Source organism: Setaria italica, chromosome V (assembly GCF_000263155.2).
Source record: "Setaria italica strain Yugu1 chromosome V, Setaria_italica_v2.0, whole genome shotgun sequence".
NCBI classification, from domain to species: domain Eukaryota; kingdom Viridiplantae; phylum Streptophyta; class Magnoliopsida; order Poales; family Poaceae; genus Setaria; species Setaria italica.
Window position 1 is genome coordinate 46,029,126 of NC_028454.1, and position 19,455 is coordinate 46,048,580.

The 19,455-nt window shown below is 48.6% G+C and overlaps 3 protein-coding genes, 1 long non-coding RNA gene and 1 pseudogene across 4 annotated transcripts; 2 read left to right on the forward strand and 3 right to left on the reverse strand.

Annotated features, from left to right (window-relative positions):
- The first annotated feature begins 563 nt into the window (after positions 1-563).
- On the forward strand, positions 564-1,771 carry LOC101755035. Its single transcript, XM_004971162.4, has 2 exons — positions 564-932; positions 1,264-1,771. The coding sequence occupies exons 1-2, from the start codon at positions 660-662 to the stop codon at positions 1,459-1,461; spliced, it is 471 nt and encodes a 156-aa protein (XP_004971219.1). The 5' UTR covers positions 564-659; the 3' UTR covers positions 1,462-1,771.
- A 1,794-nt stretch (positions 1,772-3,565) lies between these two features.
- LOC105914451 (glucan endo-1,3-beta-glucosidase, acidic isoform) lies at positions 3,566-5,033 on the forward strand. The gene is made up of 2 exons (XM_012846094.2): positions 3,566-3,756; positions 3,892-5,033. The coding sequence occupies exons 1-2, from the start codon at positions 3,684-3,686 to the stop codon at positions 4,812-4,814; spliced, it is 996 nt and encodes a 331-aa protein (XP_012701548.1). The 5' UTR covers positions 3,566-3,683; the 3' UTR covers positions 4,815-5,033.
- A 2,182-nt stretch (positions 5,034-7,215) lies between these two features.
- On the reverse strand, positions 7,216-7,538 carry LOC111257218. The gene is made up of 2 exons (XR_002677615.1): positions 7,492-7,538; positions 7,216-7,320 (listed from the first exon to the last, which is right to left on the reverse strand). It is a non-coding gene; the product is annotated as an uncharacterized LOC111257218 (long non-coding RNA).
- Positions 7,539-15,249: 7,711 nt separating this feature from the next.
- Positions 15,250-17,195, reverse strand: LOC101761913 (probable inactive purple acid phosphatase 16). The gene is made up of 5 exons (XM_004971180.2): positions 16,819-17,195; positions 16,477-16,704; positions 16,054-16,330; positions 15,786-15,960; positions 15,250-15,614 (listed from the first exon to the last, which is right to left on the reverse strand). Exons 1-5 carry the CDS (start codon positions 17,084-17,086, stop codon positions 15,402-15,404), a joined length of 1,161 nt encoding a protein of 386 aa, XP_004971237.1. The 5' UTR covers positions 17,087-17,195; the 3' UTR covers positions 15,250-15,401.
- A 1,182-nt stretch (positions 17,196-18,377) lies between these two features.
- Positions 18,378-19,371, reverse strand: LOC105914442 (annotated as a pseudogene).
- Between the last annotated feature and the right edge of the window lie 84 nt (positions 19,372-19,455).

Sequence of the window (19,455 nt, forward strand, 5' to 3'; positions counted from 1 at the left end):
GCCTGACGTGACGCGACGGCGGCGCGAGGGAACGCAGGGAAAGCGAAAGGGAGGGCGGGGTGCCGCACGAGCCAATTGCGACGCCGATACGCGACCGGACCCATCCACTTGGGCAGCGACGTGCTGCGATCGGCCGAAAGCCAGTGGCCAGTGGGGATTTGATTAAAAGGAAGCCCCGGCTAGCGGCGCGCGCGACGTCACGGACCCTTTCATCACTCCCGGTCACGGGAGGTTGATTGCATTGCATTGCAGGGGAGAAAATCTACGACCGATCGCGACCGCCGGCAGGAGGTGGTGGAATGCACACACCTCACTCGTTGCTTCATGCCAATTTTCTTTTTGTTGTAAAGAAATTTAGACAAAGTCCAATTGGATTAGGCCCATGGGTAATACAGAAGAGATAAAGATCTGGGCTTTTATTTAATTTCGGATATTTGGGCCACTAGCAAAAGGATATTTGGGCTGAACACTTGCACACGCTTTTGGGCTTTTTCTTGATAAATGGGCCTAAAATCAAAAGCCTTTTCGTTAGATCCAATCCTCTTTTCTCTCCTACACACGGAAGCGCCTGGTGGCAACAGCAACGCAACGGATAAGGCAAACGCTGGCACTGCGCTGCGCGAAACCTCTCGCCGTAGCGGACGAGCCCCACTCCGGCCATGGCGCGGGGCCTCGTCGCTGCTGCTCTCTGGTCGCCAGCGCGCCTCGGCGCGAGCACGTCACCGTCGTATACCGGCCAGCCTGTTCGGGTCACCGCCCGGCCGGTGGGAGGTCGCGGGCGGCGGCGTGGCCTCATGGTCGTGCGGGCCGGCGGGCCGCCGAGCACCAACCAGCTCATCCTGGCCTTCGTGCTGCCGCTCTCCCTCTTCGTCGGCACCCTCGTCACCGCCGCCCGCGTCGCCGACGACCTCGACGAGCGCTTCCTGCGGGAGGTACGAAACCATACTTCTTGACTGCTCCGGTAGTCCTCCCAGTGGCTCCGTCCTACCACTAAAACAGCATCAGTAGCAGATGCTCATCGATTAGTACATTCCAAGTGAGATTAATTCGGCTCAGTTTCGTTAAACACTGTAAAAAGGTAAATTTGAGCTACTACAGTTCTACTGGTATGATAGTATCATGTGATTGATTTCTAATTCTTCCTGTGGTTGCTTGCTTGGTTGGGATACTTACAGAAGGAGTCGGAGTCGTCAAATTATTCAGGAGGACGCATGCGTGAACTCTGAGCAGAATATTAATGCTTACATTTGTACGAATGCGCAGATGGAGATCAACAAAGCGATAATGGAAGAGAACGAGGCGTCTGATGAAGAGGAAGACGACGACAGAGAGTATGATGAAGAGGATGATGAGGCGGGAGAGGATGACGAGCAAGCCCCGGTGGAGGAAAAGGAACCCGTTGTTGTTGGCGCAGCTGCTGCTGCAACACGCACCAGGAACAGGCCGAGAAGACAAGTATAACAAGACCCAGGAAAGCTGATGCTGATGTGATCTTCCCCTGTTCTGATTAAGTCTGGCGATCGACTCTCTCGTCTCTTGGAGTGGAAATATGCTTGCAAGTGCTACAGTTTGACTGGGGAAGCACGCATGTTATAGTCACACACCTGCAGTGTAGTACGTTGAAACTTAGTCCTATACACATGTATTTGCAAGAGTATATGCGATCACGGAATGTAGCATTACCTGTTAGATGAACCCTGGAGTATTGCCTGTCATTCTGTCAAACCACAATGATCCGAATCATGAAGAATGCAGATATCCTTGTCATGCCGCCATCCGTCATCCGAAGCTTTTTATTTGGGGAAAGCTAAATGGTAATGGAGCATTTTCTTTGCCCCTCACACCCGAAATTTTCTTCTTGCTTATCTGACCCATCCAAGGCTTCTTCCTCCTCCTCTCATCTCCTCCATCTCCGGCGAGGTCTCCGGCGAGATTTAGGGTCCGGGGTTAGAGGGCTGGGGTTCGGGGTTGGAGGGTTGGCACCGGTGAGCTCCTCCATTGCCGGGCTTAGAAGGAAGACATGGGGAGGCAGGAAAGCCCGGCGGAGGTGGCGGGCGCGGGGCGGTGAGGCCGGCGGCGATGGCGCCGCCGGTCCGGGCGGTGGGGGACGGCCGGTGGGCAGGGTTTGGGTGAGGGCGACGACGACAATGGTGGTTGGCGGCGGCGGGGTCGGAGGACGGCTGCCGCAGGCGGGCTAGGTTCTCGCCGGAGCTCCGCGGCGCCGCGGCAGGGTGGGGGCACGCGGGGCGGCGGCTTGGGTTGCAGCAGAAGGGGAAGACGGAGGTAGAAGACAACCTGCACTCCTGGACGGAGGTAGAAGAAGAACATCCAGCCATTGAACTTCGACCCGACGGTTGAAAAAAGGATGGTGTTGTGCAGCTATTTACTTGTAAAAATGGTCGCATAATAAATCATGCAATGGTTGGTCGCATAATTTGGTGATTAGAGCGACGGGGAAACACCACCGAACCTGACGCCTGACGTAATGGGCAGATCGTTGGCAGCCCACGGGCTGGTATATGACTCCGCCGCGGCCGTGCTCACGGGCCTCTTCTTTCTTGGACCGGCCGGATGAAAGTTCTTTATTTTTATTTTTTTGAGGGAGGGCCGAATGACGCATTTTTTTAAAAAAAATCATCAGGAGCACTGCCTTTCATTTAATAAGGAAAGAGTTCAGATTACAAATGATAGTAGATTACAGAAATAGCAGTTCTCGCTCTAACACTAAAGCACAACGATGAAACCACCAACGTTAGGATACAATGAGGTCCTCTCCGAACAAGGGTTTCCGCAAGCTTGACGGCACAAATTGATGTCATCTTGGATTAGGCCAAGGACTTGATCCGGCCGTAGATTGTTGTTGTCAAAAACTCTTCGGTTTCTTTCGGTTTTTAGGCAGGCAGGCACGTAGCAGCTTCTCTGCACCACCGGGGGACCTTGTTTCCACATCTGAACACTTGAACAGAGTTGACGACTTGCCCCTTGAAACCGATCGATGGTGACCGCGTTGTTCGTTCCCTCTCCTCACCGGACGGAAAAAGGATCCGCACGCGGAGCACCACCAGCACGGCAGCAGCACGTACGAACAACAACACAGGAAGGAACACGCAACAGGTAGGTCTCAGCCCCGTCAAACGGGGCAGGATTGTGCGCTCTTCTTCTTCTGGGTCAGAATATCAGCTGGGCTTGGAATTCCACGAGCCCGGCCAACGCGCGACTTTGTATCTGTACAATCGTTCGTGGTACATACGCAGCGGCCGCGATCGGCGGAGGGCATACGGCCCTCCCTGTTAGGCCGCCTGGGATCGCGACCACCCCCTTCGGACTCGCTCGCCAAGTTGTGCTGCCTAGCTGGAGCCCGTGAACCAGCAGCGTCGAGGAGATGAAGGAACGCGTCGATGGGTCAACTACGCTGGCTTTGTCTGCGTAGCGGTGGAAGATTGGGCAAAAAAAAATGATCGGAAATGATGGACCCCGTATCGTGTGGCGTGCCGAACCGGGCAGAGCCAGCTTGGAAGAAGTTGCCCTACAAATAGACCCGCATGCCTCACTGGACTGCATGCAAAAGTTCAGTGCAGTGCATGCAACAGTTTCAGTCATCTGCTGGCTACCTGCTCTGCTATAGACACTACTCTTCTCATACCTGCACGTAGGTAGCTGCAGATAAGCAGCAGCGATCGAAGATGGCGAAGCAGGGTGCCGCTTCCATGCTCGCACTGGCATTGCTTCTGGGAACCTTTGCAGCCATCCCTACAGGTACATACTCTATGGTGATGCATGCATGGAGATATCTTAATTTCCATATATACCCAATGTATGTATTACGTACTACCGCATTGTAATAATCCATCTACTGACCACATATTTTTATGCATGCAAAACGTACGGCAGGCGTGCAGTCCATCGGCGTGTGCTACGGCGTGAACGGCAACGGCCTGCCGTCGGCCGGCGACGTCGTGCAGCTCTACCAGTCCAAGGGCATCAACCTCATGCGCATCTACTTCCCCGACAGCAACGCGCTCCAGGCGCTGAGCGGCTCCAACATCGGCGTCATCATGGACGTGCCCAACGACAAGCTCGGCAGCATCGCCTCCGACCCCAACGCCGCCGCCGGCTGGGTCCGGGACAACGTCCAGGCCTTCTCTGGCGTCTCCTTCCGCTACATCGCCGTCGGCAACGAGGTCGCCGGCGGGGACACCGCCAACATCCTCCCCGCCATGCGGAACATCAACGACGCCCTCAACAACGCCGGCCTCGGCAGCATCAAGGTGTCCACGGCCGTGCAGAGCGGCGTCACGCAGGGGTTCCCGCCGTCGCAGGGCAGCTTCTCGGCGGGCCACATGGGCCCCATCGCGCAGTTCCTGCAGAGCACCGGCGCGCCGCTCCTGGCCAACGTCTACCCCTACTTCTCCTACGTCGGGAACCAGGCACAGATCGACATCAACTACGCGCTCTTCACCTCCCCAGGCACCGTCGTGCAGGACGGCGGCAACGCCTACCAGAACCTCTTCGACGCGCTCGTCGACACCTTCTACTCCGCACTCGAGAACGCAGGGGCGGGGAGCGTCGGCATCGTCGTGTCCGAGAGCGGCTGGCCGTCGGCGGGGGGCGACGCGGCTAGCACGGACAACGCGCGGACCTACAACCAGAACCTCATCAACCATGTCGGACAGGGCACGCCCAAGCGCCCCGGGGCAATCGAGACCTACATCTTCGCCATGTTCAACGAGGACCAGAAGCCCGGAGCCGAGACGGAGAAGCATTTCGGCTTGTTCAACCCGGACAAATCGCCGGTATACGACATCAATTTCTGAGCGACGGACGGACGGATTGATGATACTACAGCTACAGGAACAAGATCATAATGAGATATGTATAGAAAATACATACTACTACACACATCACACCGCGATACTTAAAATTTGATGAATAAGCTGCCTGTAAAATGCAAAGTGCATCCATGTAAGGCAAGCACTTCAAATAATGGTTTCAAGATGAATAAAAAGCATCAATTATATATTGCAAGATACTAATGGGGTGGTCGATCGGATCTGTACTCAATAATTTTAGTCGGCTAAGCTTGTCTAATTTGACTTAGCTCGTTGTCCACCCCTAAATTTGACTCATCAATATACAAAGTTGCATAGATTGACAAATGACAACACACGGTTGATGTTACTAGACTCATTACGAAAAATACTTTTTATAATATATAATTGTTTATATATAAAATGGTACATGTCTTAGAATTTGATGAATAATCTGCCTGTAAAATGCAAAGTGCATTCATGTAAGGCAAGCACTCCAGTTAATTATTTCAAGATAAATAAAAGACATCACTTATTGGCCAGATACTAATGGGATTGGAGCTGTATTCCAATTCGAAATGTAGGTCGTTTTAGCTGTAAAGCTTCTTTAATTAATATAACTCATCAATATATAAAAAGTAGCATAGTTTGACACTTTGACAAATGACAAGACATGGTTGATATTAGTAGACTCATTATAGAAAATACTTTCATAATGTAAAATATTTTCTATTTAAAATCAGGAACGAAGCTAGGATTTTTGCAATAGGAATACATGCCGATAGGATTTATCCACCCCTAAATTTGACTTATATCAACATTAAAAGTTGCATAGATTGACAAGTGATAACACACGGTTGATGTTACTAGAATCATGAAAATACTTTTATAATATATAATTGTTTATATTTAAAATGATAAACGTCGACCTTAGAAAAATTGCAAGCTAAAGTGTTACATGGGGACTGAGTATCCTAAACGGCTTATATTTGCAAACTAATATACGTATGCATAGAGAGTGGCCTGCATTTTTTTTATAGTGGTGTTGGTCTTCCTGGGCCTCCAGTAAGGTATATCATCTACACAGGAACTTATTCAGGTTTCTTATGTGTATGTTTTTAATTTATTTTTGTGACTCTCCTAACTTGTGAAGTAAAATTATGTATAGAAGTTCAAAATATTTTTTTCGTTCAAAAGAAATTTCAAAACATATTTTCTTTCAGAAACTGTTATTAAAATAGCGCTTGCCCATCGGGCTTCATTACATAGCTATTGAGCATACTAACCTGTAGCAATGGCCTTATTTAGGGCGGAGCAAGAAACTCATTTTATTTTATCTTTGTTAGGGGGACCAACAGTGCTAATTTTCTTTTACAATTTGGTTGATTTTTTTTTTTTGCAAATTCTACAACCATATGGGAGGGTGTGGGGTGCGGTGGGGGGGGGGGGGTGTTTCCAACGTTAACAATTTGACCTTTGTAGCTGGGGAAGATGAGTTTCCACTTTCCTTTTTACACCATTCGTGAGCAGGGGTTTGAGAGGGGCACACAAGCCCCACTAGTCCATTAGATCAACTTTGGGAGACATGCATGAATTGTGATTACATGTCATTTAAGATGATTTATATAACGTTGTGGATTCATTTGTATAATTGATTTCTATAATATTGGATATTCATTTGTGTGCTTAGTGTCAATGGATTGCATTTTCAGACGTGAGTAAGAAGACTAACACATTCACTCACAGCCGGAACAAATTAAAGGGGGTTGCATTTATCTTTGTGGGTGCATGGAGTTGAGTCATTGGGGATGTATGGTGAAAAATTGAATATAATCATTATTTTATTTTTTTCTATGGGTACATCAGCACCCATGTTCGTAATTAATATACCTTCGCCTTCGCCCCAGCCCACTGGAGAGAACCATCTCAGGTAATGTATGTAATCTTGTATGGAATTGGATTCTAATAGTTGTGTAGGTATTTTAAAGATAAGACATGTAGTCAGATGTTATACTTCTCAACCGGATCAAGCTTTTTTATTAGTGCGTACTGGCCCTGCCCTATTTTCCTTTTTTATTGGAAATGCATATAAACACCGAATGTTGTGATCCTCCACTGTAGCAAACCATTAACTAGTTTATTATGCGAAAATTTTACAGGTAAATAAAAATACCACCACATCACTTTATTAGAAAAATCAGGGTTCATAGTTTGCAATTTACAGAAACAGCCCCTCAGTCCTCTAGTGCTTTTTTTTTTAAAAAAAGAAAACCTCTTCTGCACATGAAATTAGGCAAATTCAGGAGCTTAGTGTAACATCACTGTGCTTTGTCCCATTTTCCATCCGTATCCAGGACACCGTGGAGAATGGGTTTTCTGTTATCTGAATGATCCTCGCTCCTTTGGGCCAGTTACCGTAGCCCCCATAACCGGTGTGCCGTGCAAAACAAAGCCACATTTTCTCATACGGGCAGCACGAGTCCAGCCCGTGGTTGTGCCCAACAAAGATTGCCTGTCAAAACAAAACAGTGATATTCTGACCTGATAAGCAGCGAGCACCTCAACCTTCCAAAGCATGCAGTTCGATGGAATAAACGGCACATACCATGAATCTATATAGTACCTTACTATATCAGAATTTGTCGGATGAAACTGAAATGATTGATCTGAGTCTCTGACATACCTTAACTGATGGCCTCTTGGCAAGAGCATCCATCATTGTAACATCTTGTATTTTTACGTGATGTTAATGTGTGTGCAAATGTGAAATTTAAAATTTTTATTGTGGTGGTATGAATTTTCCCAACAATAAGAGAGTCTTCATTTAATCTCACCTCAATTCCTAGAATAATTTTGAATTAAACTTGAAAACTTAGGTTGAATAAATGCTAGTGTGCCATTTGGATTTTATTTAGATTTTAATTTGAGTGGATTCAAATTTGAATTCCAAATTCAAATTTGAATTAAAACTAACTCTTCTAACCCTACCCCACCAGCCTTGGGCAGCCTTGGGCTGAAACCTCTCAACCGGCCCAAACCGCTTGCGAGGTCCACCGGGCCGCCGGCCTGCTCCGCACTAGCCCGCCTCCGCCGTGCACCAGCCCAGCACGCGGCCCATGAAGCACTGGCCCGCTTCCACCTCTGCCTGCCGCACGCACGCTGCTCGTGACTGCGGATAGTGATCGCTCCGTCTTGCCACCGCCGCTACGCACCACTGCTGCCTTTTGCGGTGGCAAGCTTCGATGCTCGCCACGCCGCCTCACACATTCCCCGCCGTCCACGCCGCCCCATGCCCTAGCCGCCGCCTATAAAGCCCCTGCGCTAGCCGCCCCCAAGCCCTAGCCGTGAGATTGGGGTTTTCTCCCCACGCCGCCGCCGCCGGTTCAGAGAAGGGAGAGGGAGGGGGCACCGGCGGAGAGGAAGAAGGAGGAGGGGAAGATGAGGGCACCGCGAACAGGAAGAAGACGCCACGCCTAGAGCTTCCCGCTGCCTCGCCACGCCGCGCCATCTCCGCTCCACCGTCGTCATCTCCGCCATCACCTCACGCCGTCGGTGAGCCCTGCTACTGTCCCCGCGCCGTTACCTTTCTGTAGTCGCCATAGCCGTAGCCTAGGCCACGCCGCCGCCGGGGAGGGGGGGGAGGGGACGCGCGCCGCGGGAGTGGTCACTGCGCACGCACGCGCGACGTCGCCCGCGGGCGCGCGCGTCACGCCGCGGCCGGGGCAAGACCTCGAGTCCGCGCACCGCTGCTTTGCCGTTGTCCCGTGCCACCTCTGTGAACCAGCCCTCAAGCCGTGATCTGTTGCAGGTGCCACGCCTCACTGCCGTGTGCCACTGCTCCACCGCCGCGGCCAAGGCTCGGCCTTGGCCCGTGAGCAGGCCTTGCTGCCGTTAGGGTCGAAAGGCCGAGCCTTTAGGCCGTCCCAAGCCACGGCCGCACCATCTCAAGCCGGGCCGCCGCAAGCTACCACTGCGGCCATTCATCGAACGCCTAGCATGCATCGCGTCCCAGCCCGTAGGGGAGAAGCCACAGAAAGGACCACACGAAGGCGACGCCACACGAGCCGCAGAGGATCCCGCAGATCGGATCGGACTAGCCAGCCGCGTCACGCACCACCTAGCTTGCCACATCACCGTTAACGCAGCCTGTAGTAGCTTAAAGTTGGCTTATAGCCTCCACGTGTATGCTGACTCAGCCCTCTGTATAGCTAGCTATAGCTGCCACCTAGGACTAACAACTAGCCTAGAGCTGGCCTGAAGCTAACCTATAGCTACCCTATAGCTAGCAGAGTGCCACGTCAGCCATGAACCCACTCACCGTTGACCCTTCGACCGGGTCAATGCTAACATCATCAAGGCCCATTGATGACGTCAACAAGACGTGTGGCACGCTCTGGAGTTGCCACGTGTCACGCACGTGATTTTTCCTATTTTTGCAAATTATTTAAAAATCTAGAAATTGATTTAAACTTCAAAAATTCATATTTAATTCATCTTGTTTCATAGTTTTTTCTAAAATCATGAAGAACACGATAGACTAGTCCTTGTTCTTGTTTGGGTCTTCTATGGATCTCTTTTGAATGTTCTTTGCAAGTAGACCCCTAGTAATTATGTTAATTGCGCAATTAGGAGCTGCCGAAGACACGGAGCCGAACCTGCAGCAGGAGCCGTACAAGGACCACTACGAGGAGGAAGACTACTCAGGTTCATGCCCATTCAATTTAAATACCCATTAGGCATTGCTAATAGAATGCTAGCGTTTTATTTCCTCATATTATGATGATGAACCATGCATAGTCTATTTTTATGCCTTGAATCCTTGTGTGACCTACTACCATTTTGCTTATATATGCTATGTGCAATGCTTGCATGTATATGCGATATTGTGAATAGGATTCTTGGCGTGAGTGGGGTTAAAACTGGCAGGAGAAGGTGTTTTTGGGATATTTGACGGGGGTGAGCTTTACACAACCCAATCTTTGGATTGGGGGCTTAGGGTTCATTCTCGGACGTTTCCTGTTTGGTACTTGTTGTGAGTACATGGTTGAGGAGCATATGAGTTGGTGGTGATACCTGTTATGGGTGCCGTTGCGATCTAAGTGGTGGCATCGCTTTTGTGGGAGATTAGGAGCTCGCCCCGGTCTGAAACCGAGTGGGTTGCCATGCTTCACGGGAATATGTTAAACGTGCACGCCACTCATCAAATTATGGGTTTAGGCCTGGGTCGAGACTGACAAGTGTGGTACCATACTTGCTGTAGGATGGAGTATCACTGTAGGGGGAGAGGTGTTGACCTATAGCCCCCTGATTTGTTTTTGCCCCCGATTGGCCCCGGTGGGAGTGCTTCACAGTACCAGGGTGTTCCACTACGGGGGATCGCGTCCGAGCCCGGTTGCAGGATGGTATCATAACTCCCAGGTTCTTCGCTCGGTAGGGTGTGGTTCAGTCGACTAGCTACTGGCTGCGCTCACCCCGAGATGGGTCCGGGTGTACACGCTCTGTAGAGTTAAAACTAATTCTTACCAACTCCCAAATGATAGATTGTTGTATCATTTGGGAAACATGCGGTATGTCTCCTTGCTTTGTCAAAATCTTGTTCTAAATTTGCCTTTATAATAATTATAATGATATACTTCTCTTGTGCAATTCTAGAAAAATTTGCCTAACTATACACTGTACGTCTGTTCAACAGGTGGTAATGGATATACTCTGTGATGGAACGTAACATACACAATCGTATATTTTTCAGCTGATCGAGCATCGTAGGGGAGTGATTTGCAATCTTCTCCATGGTTTGCTGATTTTTTTAAAAAATAACTATATTTGAATTGTATTTGAAGTCTTGCGTATGTAGTTTGGCCATTTGTTATTGTAATAATTTAATATTCTGGTTTCGCTGTTGAAAAAGCAACCTCAATGTGGCGTCAATTTTATGAAACATAAACATAAGAGGTAGTTTTGCTTGTTTCATCTAGATGTCCAAGCCAGCTTCACGTATTCAACTTCAGACTATGTTACCTGCCGCCTTATTTTATTTTGTAATCAATTTTGTGTTTCCACATTTATATGTGTAAACTGAAGGTTTTAATTTGCTCCGTCATGCCGTCGTAATAAGAGGACGTCTCGAAGTAGCACAAGCCAAACCAAGATAATCAGAGACATGGATCAAAAGTACTTCCTCCGTTATTAAATATATGATGCCGTTGACTTTTTTTCATTTGTTTGACTATTCATTTTTTCTACAAATACTTTTGTAAATAAATAAACCTACAAGTTAAATCTAAAGTACATTTTACAATAGACATAACTATACACATTTCACTTTAGTTAACTAACTAGGGAGTACATATTTTGTTGTACCACATTCCGCCAGAAGTTAAGTAAACTGAGGTAGTAACGAGCGTCATGGCACATGAGAGATCCGACTCAACTAACCACTATTGGTAGTCATAATATCATAAGACTAGATATGACAAAGAAACAGACCAAACAATCCTACTACTACTAGATAGATAGCGCTTTTTCCCGCACGCCGAGTAGAGGAGACCAACTTGTTCTGGCTAGCATAGTAAATATGTTCCATGGAAACAAATTAAAATGATTCAGAATTGAAATTGATTGAGCTAAGAAACTTAAGAAAATAATGCAGAGACTTGCGTATAGTCCCGATAGGTGATAGGTTTGATGTTTAGATGACAGAGACAATAGCTTGATGACCGATGATCTAATTGATAAGAGAACACAAGGTAAACTGAATGCAGATAGCCGTAGTTCGACTCAAACAACCAAACAAAAACGAGCCTAGGATGGTATACATCGAGAGATAATTTAACATCCCAAGGGCAGTGCAGTAATGAACATAACACCAATACGGGAAACTAACTCTCAACATGAAAATTCAAATATTTTATTCACCTACTCACAACTTGATACAACACTCACTCTTACACTCTTTATGTGGCTACCCTACCATGACACTATTACATTACATGACAACATTATCATCTCTTCACCTATGACTCACATGTCACTCTATGCCATGGTATGGCTAGGAGGGAGGGGAGCACCTCTATTCATAGGTGCTCATGATCATTGTGGTGTTGCCATGTGGCAACTTCCACACTATTCCATACAAAATATCCTAACTCTAGAACCCTCATCATCCTTATCTAATTTCTTATATTTCTACCATGCTTAAATATCTAGTTCTAGAGTATTCTACACTTCACCATGAAGCATGGCAACTATGACTCATGCATTCTCTCAAATTGTCTAGAACCTTTTTACCTTGCCATGATCTTATCCTTATATATAGCAAAGCTAGTCTCTTGAGATCTCCACAATCTTTTAGGATGTTCCAATTATATATTGCATATTTTAACATGCTATCATAAGACTAGACATGACAAAGGAACAGACCAAACGATACTACTACTACTAGATAGATAGGCCCTGCTTGGAGTAGCTCGATTCATTTCCATCTTGGCAAGACTATACTATTGATGTGGGTAGGATCAGTTTGTGCATGCGAGCCTTAACATCCCTTTTGTAGAGAAAAAAACACCGTGAAAAAGCAAAAAACCTCGATGCAACTGAGCTTCCCGCATGCTAAGGAGACAACAGCTTAGTGAACCTGCTAGTTGGCATCCTCTAACATGGACTTGACGTCCCTGCCCACCAGCATCAGAATGCGCCGCAGGATCTCAATGAGCAACTTGTGTGGCATAGAATCAAAGCAAGAGTAAACTTTTTGGAGCACCAACACTGCAAAATTTGGACAATTAGAACACTTGCCTCTGCATCATCGTACTCCACTGTAAGCAACGTGTCCCAGTCCTTCTGTGGGAGCAGTGCCTTGAGTGTGGAGGAGACGAGACGGCGAAGAAGCTCCAAGGCCGCCACCACGTCGGACACGTTCTTCCAAGTGGCGTAGTGCTTCCGGCCTCTCACCACAGCCTCGATGAGAGCATCCCCACATAGCGGCCTCAGCGATCGATGTCCAGACGTTGGTATTCAGCTCGCATGCATGCAATTCACTGCGCCGTGCTGGTCGGCGGCGCCCAAGCGATACGGCGCATGGCTTTGCGCGCGACAAGGTGCAACCGGATCCACAAGTGAAAACGCAGCGTGATGGGGCGCGGGAAGCATGCGCACGTCAGTACGTGCATCGCCGCGGCCGTTTGGAACAGGATGCGGCCGGGGACCAGGTCGATTAGTACCAGCAGCAACAGTAAAGCACCGCCAGATGTCAGCCAGCCTCACCACCAGCATCCTACGAAATCTCGCTCTCGGCTCGTCTCTGGCACAGGCAAGCGGCCTTTCAACCTGTGCCCATTGCGTTCTCCACTACAGGTTGCAACACATCTCGTGGAGGATGACGCGCGGCTGCTGTTGTGCCCGCGCCGTGAGTGCCAAGGCTCGTCTTGCTGTTCCCGTTCTGAACCGTGAGAGAAAAAAGAATTATTATAAATTACTTCCTCCATCTCAACACACAAGTTATTTTATGATTCAAAATTTATCCCATAATAATTCTTATCATTATTATCCAAAGTATGTGCACGTACCTATGGCAGTTAATTAGCGTCAAATATGACTAATAAATTGAGACAATTAAGGTCATTTTTATAACCTTGTTAATTATTTTAGAATTTTTTGGATGGCATGTTAGGGACATGTGACTTGCAGTTTCAATCGGAGGGAGAACGGTCAAGTGTATAAACTGCACTCGAGCATAGTGAAATCTAACTTAGTTTCCCCAACAATGGTGTCACATTGTCCAAATCTCATTCTTTTTATAAATCGCAAAGCCAGTATCCGCTGTAAACCGGTCCAAATTAGAAAATTAAAGGAAAAGAAACAACAAAAAAAGAACTCCATGCGTGACCCATTGTCAGTCACAACAATCATATTCTAACGAATAGTACGTTAGAATGATGTTGTTCGACGCATGTTGATGTCCCAATCCAACCTGTTGATGTTGTTTTTTTTTTTGCTTTGTACAGTGTGAGCTTCATCTTCTTTATAATCAGCAACTCACCTACCTCGTTCATTTAAAAAAATGTTTTAAATGGAGAGAGAATATGATCGAGCATGTAAACACGTACTATAGCATAGTGAAATCCAACTTTGACCTTTACCAACAATCGTGTCACATCTCCAACAAATCTCATCACACCAGGCATACATTACGTAGACGATAGACGTACACAGTATACCTATACACATGGATCCCTCTCAGCGCACGCATCTGAGCAAACCACACCCAGTTGTCGCAAACAATTCCAGTACAAATACGATACACACAGACACCAATACCCACGGACGTCCCTCACCACGAGCCAACGATCGTAGGGCCATCGATCATCCCGTCCCTTCTCTTCACACCTATCCCCGTGCGGCACCTCCCATCACTTCGTTCCCCTCCGCCAAAACCGCCCGTCCACCGCACCATCCACACAAATTCGCACCCTAAATCGCCGCCTCGACGCCCTCCTCCAGCACCATCTCTACTTCGTCCTCAATCATCACCGACGCCGTCCTCAACCGCTGCACCGACGTACGGCGTCCTCAGCCGACGCCCTGACGACGTGCACAAGCTCGCCATCGCCGCGTCGGCGCGGCGCGCCTCTCCGGTTCTTGGCGCAACGCGATCGTCGCAGCGGCTGCCGCCTCGGGCAGGCCCCCATGAAGGCAGAGTGGATTCGACGGCACATGATGTCTACAGCGTTAGCTAGGCCTGCTGGCATGCGTGATTCGGCCCAATTCGCAAAATTGTGGCCCAAGCTTGGGTTTACTTAGTAACATTCAACTAGAGTTTGGCGACACCGATTGGACCTTATTTTGGCCCATGCGTTCTTTTTTAAGACCGATTGTGCCCTGATATTTGGGCCTAATTTGTTTATCATATTTTCTTACTATTCTGTATAGGGATAGTTCTGTACTTTTAATTGCCCGATAGTTTGTACTCCTGCAACTTGTGTTCCCTCGGTAACTAGACTTGGATAACTGTAAGAACATTATGCCATCATTTGGTTTAATCTTTCAATGCATGATGTATACTAAGCAAGAAAAGAAACTAGCTTGTTATATAAAACTGCTATGATTCAACGGGCCAAATTGAGTTTATGTTTTGGCTTAATTATGCACTTTAACTTTTAAGTATGTGTAAATAAGAAATGCCTAGCTACAATTATCCTGTTGAATCCAATGTATATTGCAACATAAATGTTTTGTTACCCGTAGCAACGCACGGGCACGATCCTAGTTACTATTTTAAAGATAAGACATGTAGTCAGATGTTATACTTCTCAACCGGATCAAGCTTTTTTATTAGTGCGTACTGGCCATGCCCTATTTTCCTTTTTGATCGGAAATGCATATAATCACCGAATGTTGTGATCCTCCACTGTAGCAAACCATTAACTGGTTTATTATGCGAAAATTTTACAGGTAAATAGAAATATCAACAAATCACTTTATTAAAAAAATCAGGGTTCCTAGTTTGCAATTTACAGAAACAGCCCCTCAGTCCTCTAGTGCTCTTTTTTTTTAAAAAAAAAGAAAACCTCTTCTGCACATGAAATTCAGGCAAATTCAGGAGCTTAGTGTAACATCACTATGCTTTGTCCCGTTTTCCATCCGTATCCAGGACACCGTGGAGAATGGGTTTTCTGTTATCTGAATGATCCTCGCTCCTTTGGGCCAGTTACCGTAGCCCCCATAACCGGTGTGCCGTGCAAAACAAAGCCACATTTTCTCATACGGGCAGCACCAGTCCAGCCCGTGGTTGTGCCCAACAAAGATTGCCTGTCAAAACAAGACAGTGATATTCTGACCTGATAAGCAGCGAGCACCTCAACCTTCCAAAGCATGCAGTTGGATGGAATAAGCGGTACATACCATGAATCCATATAGTACCTTACTATATCAGAATTTGTCGGATGAAACTGAAATGATTGATCTGAGTCTCTGACATACCTTAACTGATGGCCTCTTGGCAAGAGCATCCATCATGCCCCATTCAGCTGCTTGTGGCGCTACATCCTCCTTGTTGATAGAGCCGACGCAGGGCTTTCTTATTTCAGTTTTAGCCTCTGGAGCTACCTTAACATACGCTGTGCTCGGTATGTGCCAAAAGATGAGCTCAGGGATCCTGCAGGGCTCAAGGAAACGGGGAAAAAACAACATGTTAGTAATACTGTATCAGCACAATTAACAAAAACTATGATGTGTCTGTCTGTCTGACCTTCCATTTGGATTCAAGAACTGAGACTGGCTCTGAAACCACTTGACCTGAGCACTCGATATGACCTCGGTGTACGACCCACCGCCGGAATCAAGGAAATACATGAGCAGAGCCGGATCGCCGTGGGTGTGTGAGAGCACTTGCAAGACGTAGTTGGACACGCCGGGCCACAGGTCCTTGGGTCCGTTTGATGAGTAGGACAGTCTGTTGTTGCCGATTTCTGTTGTCATCAGGTCGATCCGCGGAGTCCCTCGACAGCTGCATCCTTGATCCTCACCTTAGTACAGACACGCTCAGGATTAAGCTCCATCGACGGAAGAAATCAAGGACCCCAGTTGAATAAGGGTGGTTAGGTCGACTTGTCTCCTGCTGTCTACTGAACTGAAGCAGTGCTTGACAGCTTTTAATTCTTGGTCAGGTTACCTGAAGACGCCATGCTTGGCGTCAGTGGGCAGCGCAGCGGTGGAACGCCGTCAGGGGAGAACCACTCGGGCGGCCACTCGAAGGGCATGTCGTCGTGGTTCCCGAACACGGCCGCCCACGGGATCCCCCTTCCCCTGGCCGCGGAAACCGCCCTGTCCCAGTACAGGCTCGCGTTGGGGATCGGGAGGTTGTTCGCCGTCACGAGATCGCCGAGGTATACCACGAAGTCTGAAAAACATTCCCCAACAGAGAGGAGAGGAGTTTCAGAGGAAAAAAAAGCTGCAATTTTGCAGGTGCAGCGCGAGAACAGATTAAAGAAGGGCAGGACGCTAGCAGCCAGACCGGGGTTCTCGGCGTGGAGGACGGCGGCCATGACGCGGTCGGAGCCGGCGTCCTGCGCGGGGCCCCAGTCCGTCCACGCGTCCTCGCCGTAATGCAGGTCCGCGAACAGCGCCACCTTGAACGACCCTCCCGATCCGAACCGCAGCGGCGGCCGCCCGCGCTCCGTCGCCGTCGGCCGCAGCCCCGCCACGGTGAGAGCCAGCGCGGCGGCGAGGGTGGCGAGCAGGGCGCCGGCGGCCGCGAGGCTGTGCCACTGCCACCACCGCATCTCGGCCTCGCCGTGGCCCCTGCGCGTTCGGTCTTCGGTGCGTTCTTGGTGGAGCGCTGCCGCTTTTGAGACGTGACGCTGGCGGGGCCGGTGGTCGTACCGTGGCAGACTGGTAGATTGGAGTCGTCATTATCAGATGAAGAAGAGTAGGAAAGAACAGAGGCCATGGTACGTTACGTTGCGCTGAACGAAAACGACACGGGAATACGCTGCAGGCCAAGACGGAGAAAGGCAGCATAGCAACGAGAGACTCCGTGCTCCACCGCGCAAGAATATGCTTCCAGTTGTCCCACGAATCTCCTACGAGTGTCCCGCGCGGTGCACCATTTTCTTAACCGAGTAGTTAAAGCCGTACGTACGTGTTCAGCTGCCATTTGCTCACCAGAAATATGAGTGCTCATCATGAAAAGTTGTCCTCATCATGTCATTTTCTATGAGACTCTAAGCCTCCAATACGTTTGGCACATAGCAGCGGCAGCAGCAGCAATTTATTTATCAAATTATCAGGTTTATCTACTTAGCAGCACCTTTAACACCCCTATCCAGGAACAGAAAATTGACAGAAATGGATGGGAAAAACCCCTTACCGATTTTCAAATTTAGCTTTTGCCACCGGAAAGGGGACTGAGACTCGGGATAGCTGGGAGCGTGAATGGAACCATCTATGTTTCTACAAGTCCCTTTCTATTTTTTTCCTTTTATAAATTACTCCCTCCATCCCAACACACAATTTATTTTGTGATTCAAAATTTATCATATATATAATAATTCTTATCATTATTATCCAAAGTATGTGCACGTTAATTAGCGTCAAATATGACTAATAAATTGAGGCAAAAAGGTCATTTTTTATAACTTTGTTAATTATTTTAGAATTTTTTGGCATCGCTTGTTAGGGACATGTGACTTGTAGTTTCAATCGGAGGGAGAACGGTTAAGTGTATAAACTGCACTCGAGCACAGTAAAATCCAACTTGGTTTCCCCAACAAGAGTGTCACATTGTCCAAATCTCTTTTTATAAATCTCAAAACCATTGTCCGCGGTAAACCGGTCCAAATTAGGAAATTAAAGGAAACAAACAACAACAAAAAAGAACTCCATGGGTGACCCATTGTCAGTCATAACAATCACATTCTAACGAACAGTATGTTAGAACGATGTTGTTTACCGTATGTTCATGTTCCAATCCAACCCGACGGTGTTGTTTCTTTTGTTGTTGTATTATCCCATCTAAGTTTCATCAACTTTGTTTGTTTAAAATCATGAACAGTTTTAAATGGAGAGAGAATATGATCAAGCATGTAAACACGCTACATGTGAAATCCAACTTTAAGCTTTACCGACAATCGTGTCACATCTCCAACAAATCTCATGCATTACGTAGACGGTAGACGTACACAGTATACCTATACACATGATCCTCTCAACCAACGAAGCAAACACACTTAACGGTCGCAAACAATTCCTGTACAAATATGGTACACACAGAAACCAATACCTGCAATATACGTATCCAATCCATCGACAGATGTCAGGCGCCGAAGGTGATCGGGTAGACCCTCTCCATGTTTGGATAGAAGAGCCCCCAGTTCTGCTCCACGCCTTCTTCCTTGAGGTTCTCGTCTCCTCGGCCGCCGCGGCGTGCCCTTCCACACGTGCCTCACCAGGTTCTGGTTGTACGTCATGGCGTTCTCCACCGATGCCGCCGCGCCGCCTGCCGTCGGCCACCCGATCTCCGACACCACGACCCGCACCCTGGAGCCCCCGAGCTTCCCCACCGCCGTGTACAGCGCGTCCACCGACGCCTCGAGCAGGTTCTGGTACCCGTACTCGCCGTCCTGCACCACCGTCTCCGGCGACGTGAAGAGCGCGAAGCTCATGTCCATGTGCCCGAGGCCCAGCGTGTAGACGAAGTAGGGGTACAGGTTGGCCAGCAGCGGCGCGCGGGTCCGTTCCAGGAACGCCACCACGTAGCCCATCGCCCCCATCCCAATTGGAAGGCTCGGAGAGAGGATAAGAGACGGGCAGGCGCGGAGGAGGCGAGGTGATGGATGGTCCCGTACCTCAATGCGGGAGGGAGATGCGGCGAGCTGGATCCCGCCCCCGCCGGAGAGGGAGGGAAGAGGGAGGAATGCGCCTGACACACGAGTGACGCCCGGACCGGACGGGGAGGGGTCGGTTTGGTGTAATGGTTTTTCGGTTGGTGCGTGGGATTGGCCGCGCGCGCGGCAATAATTTGGCAGTGGCAGGTGGATCGAATGGATCCCCCTCGCGGTCTGTCCCCGTCCCGGCCCATGCCTGCCTAGGTTACGTGACGCGCGCATCGCGCTCAGGTCGGGGCTCTGCTCCACCTGGTGCCGCACCGCTG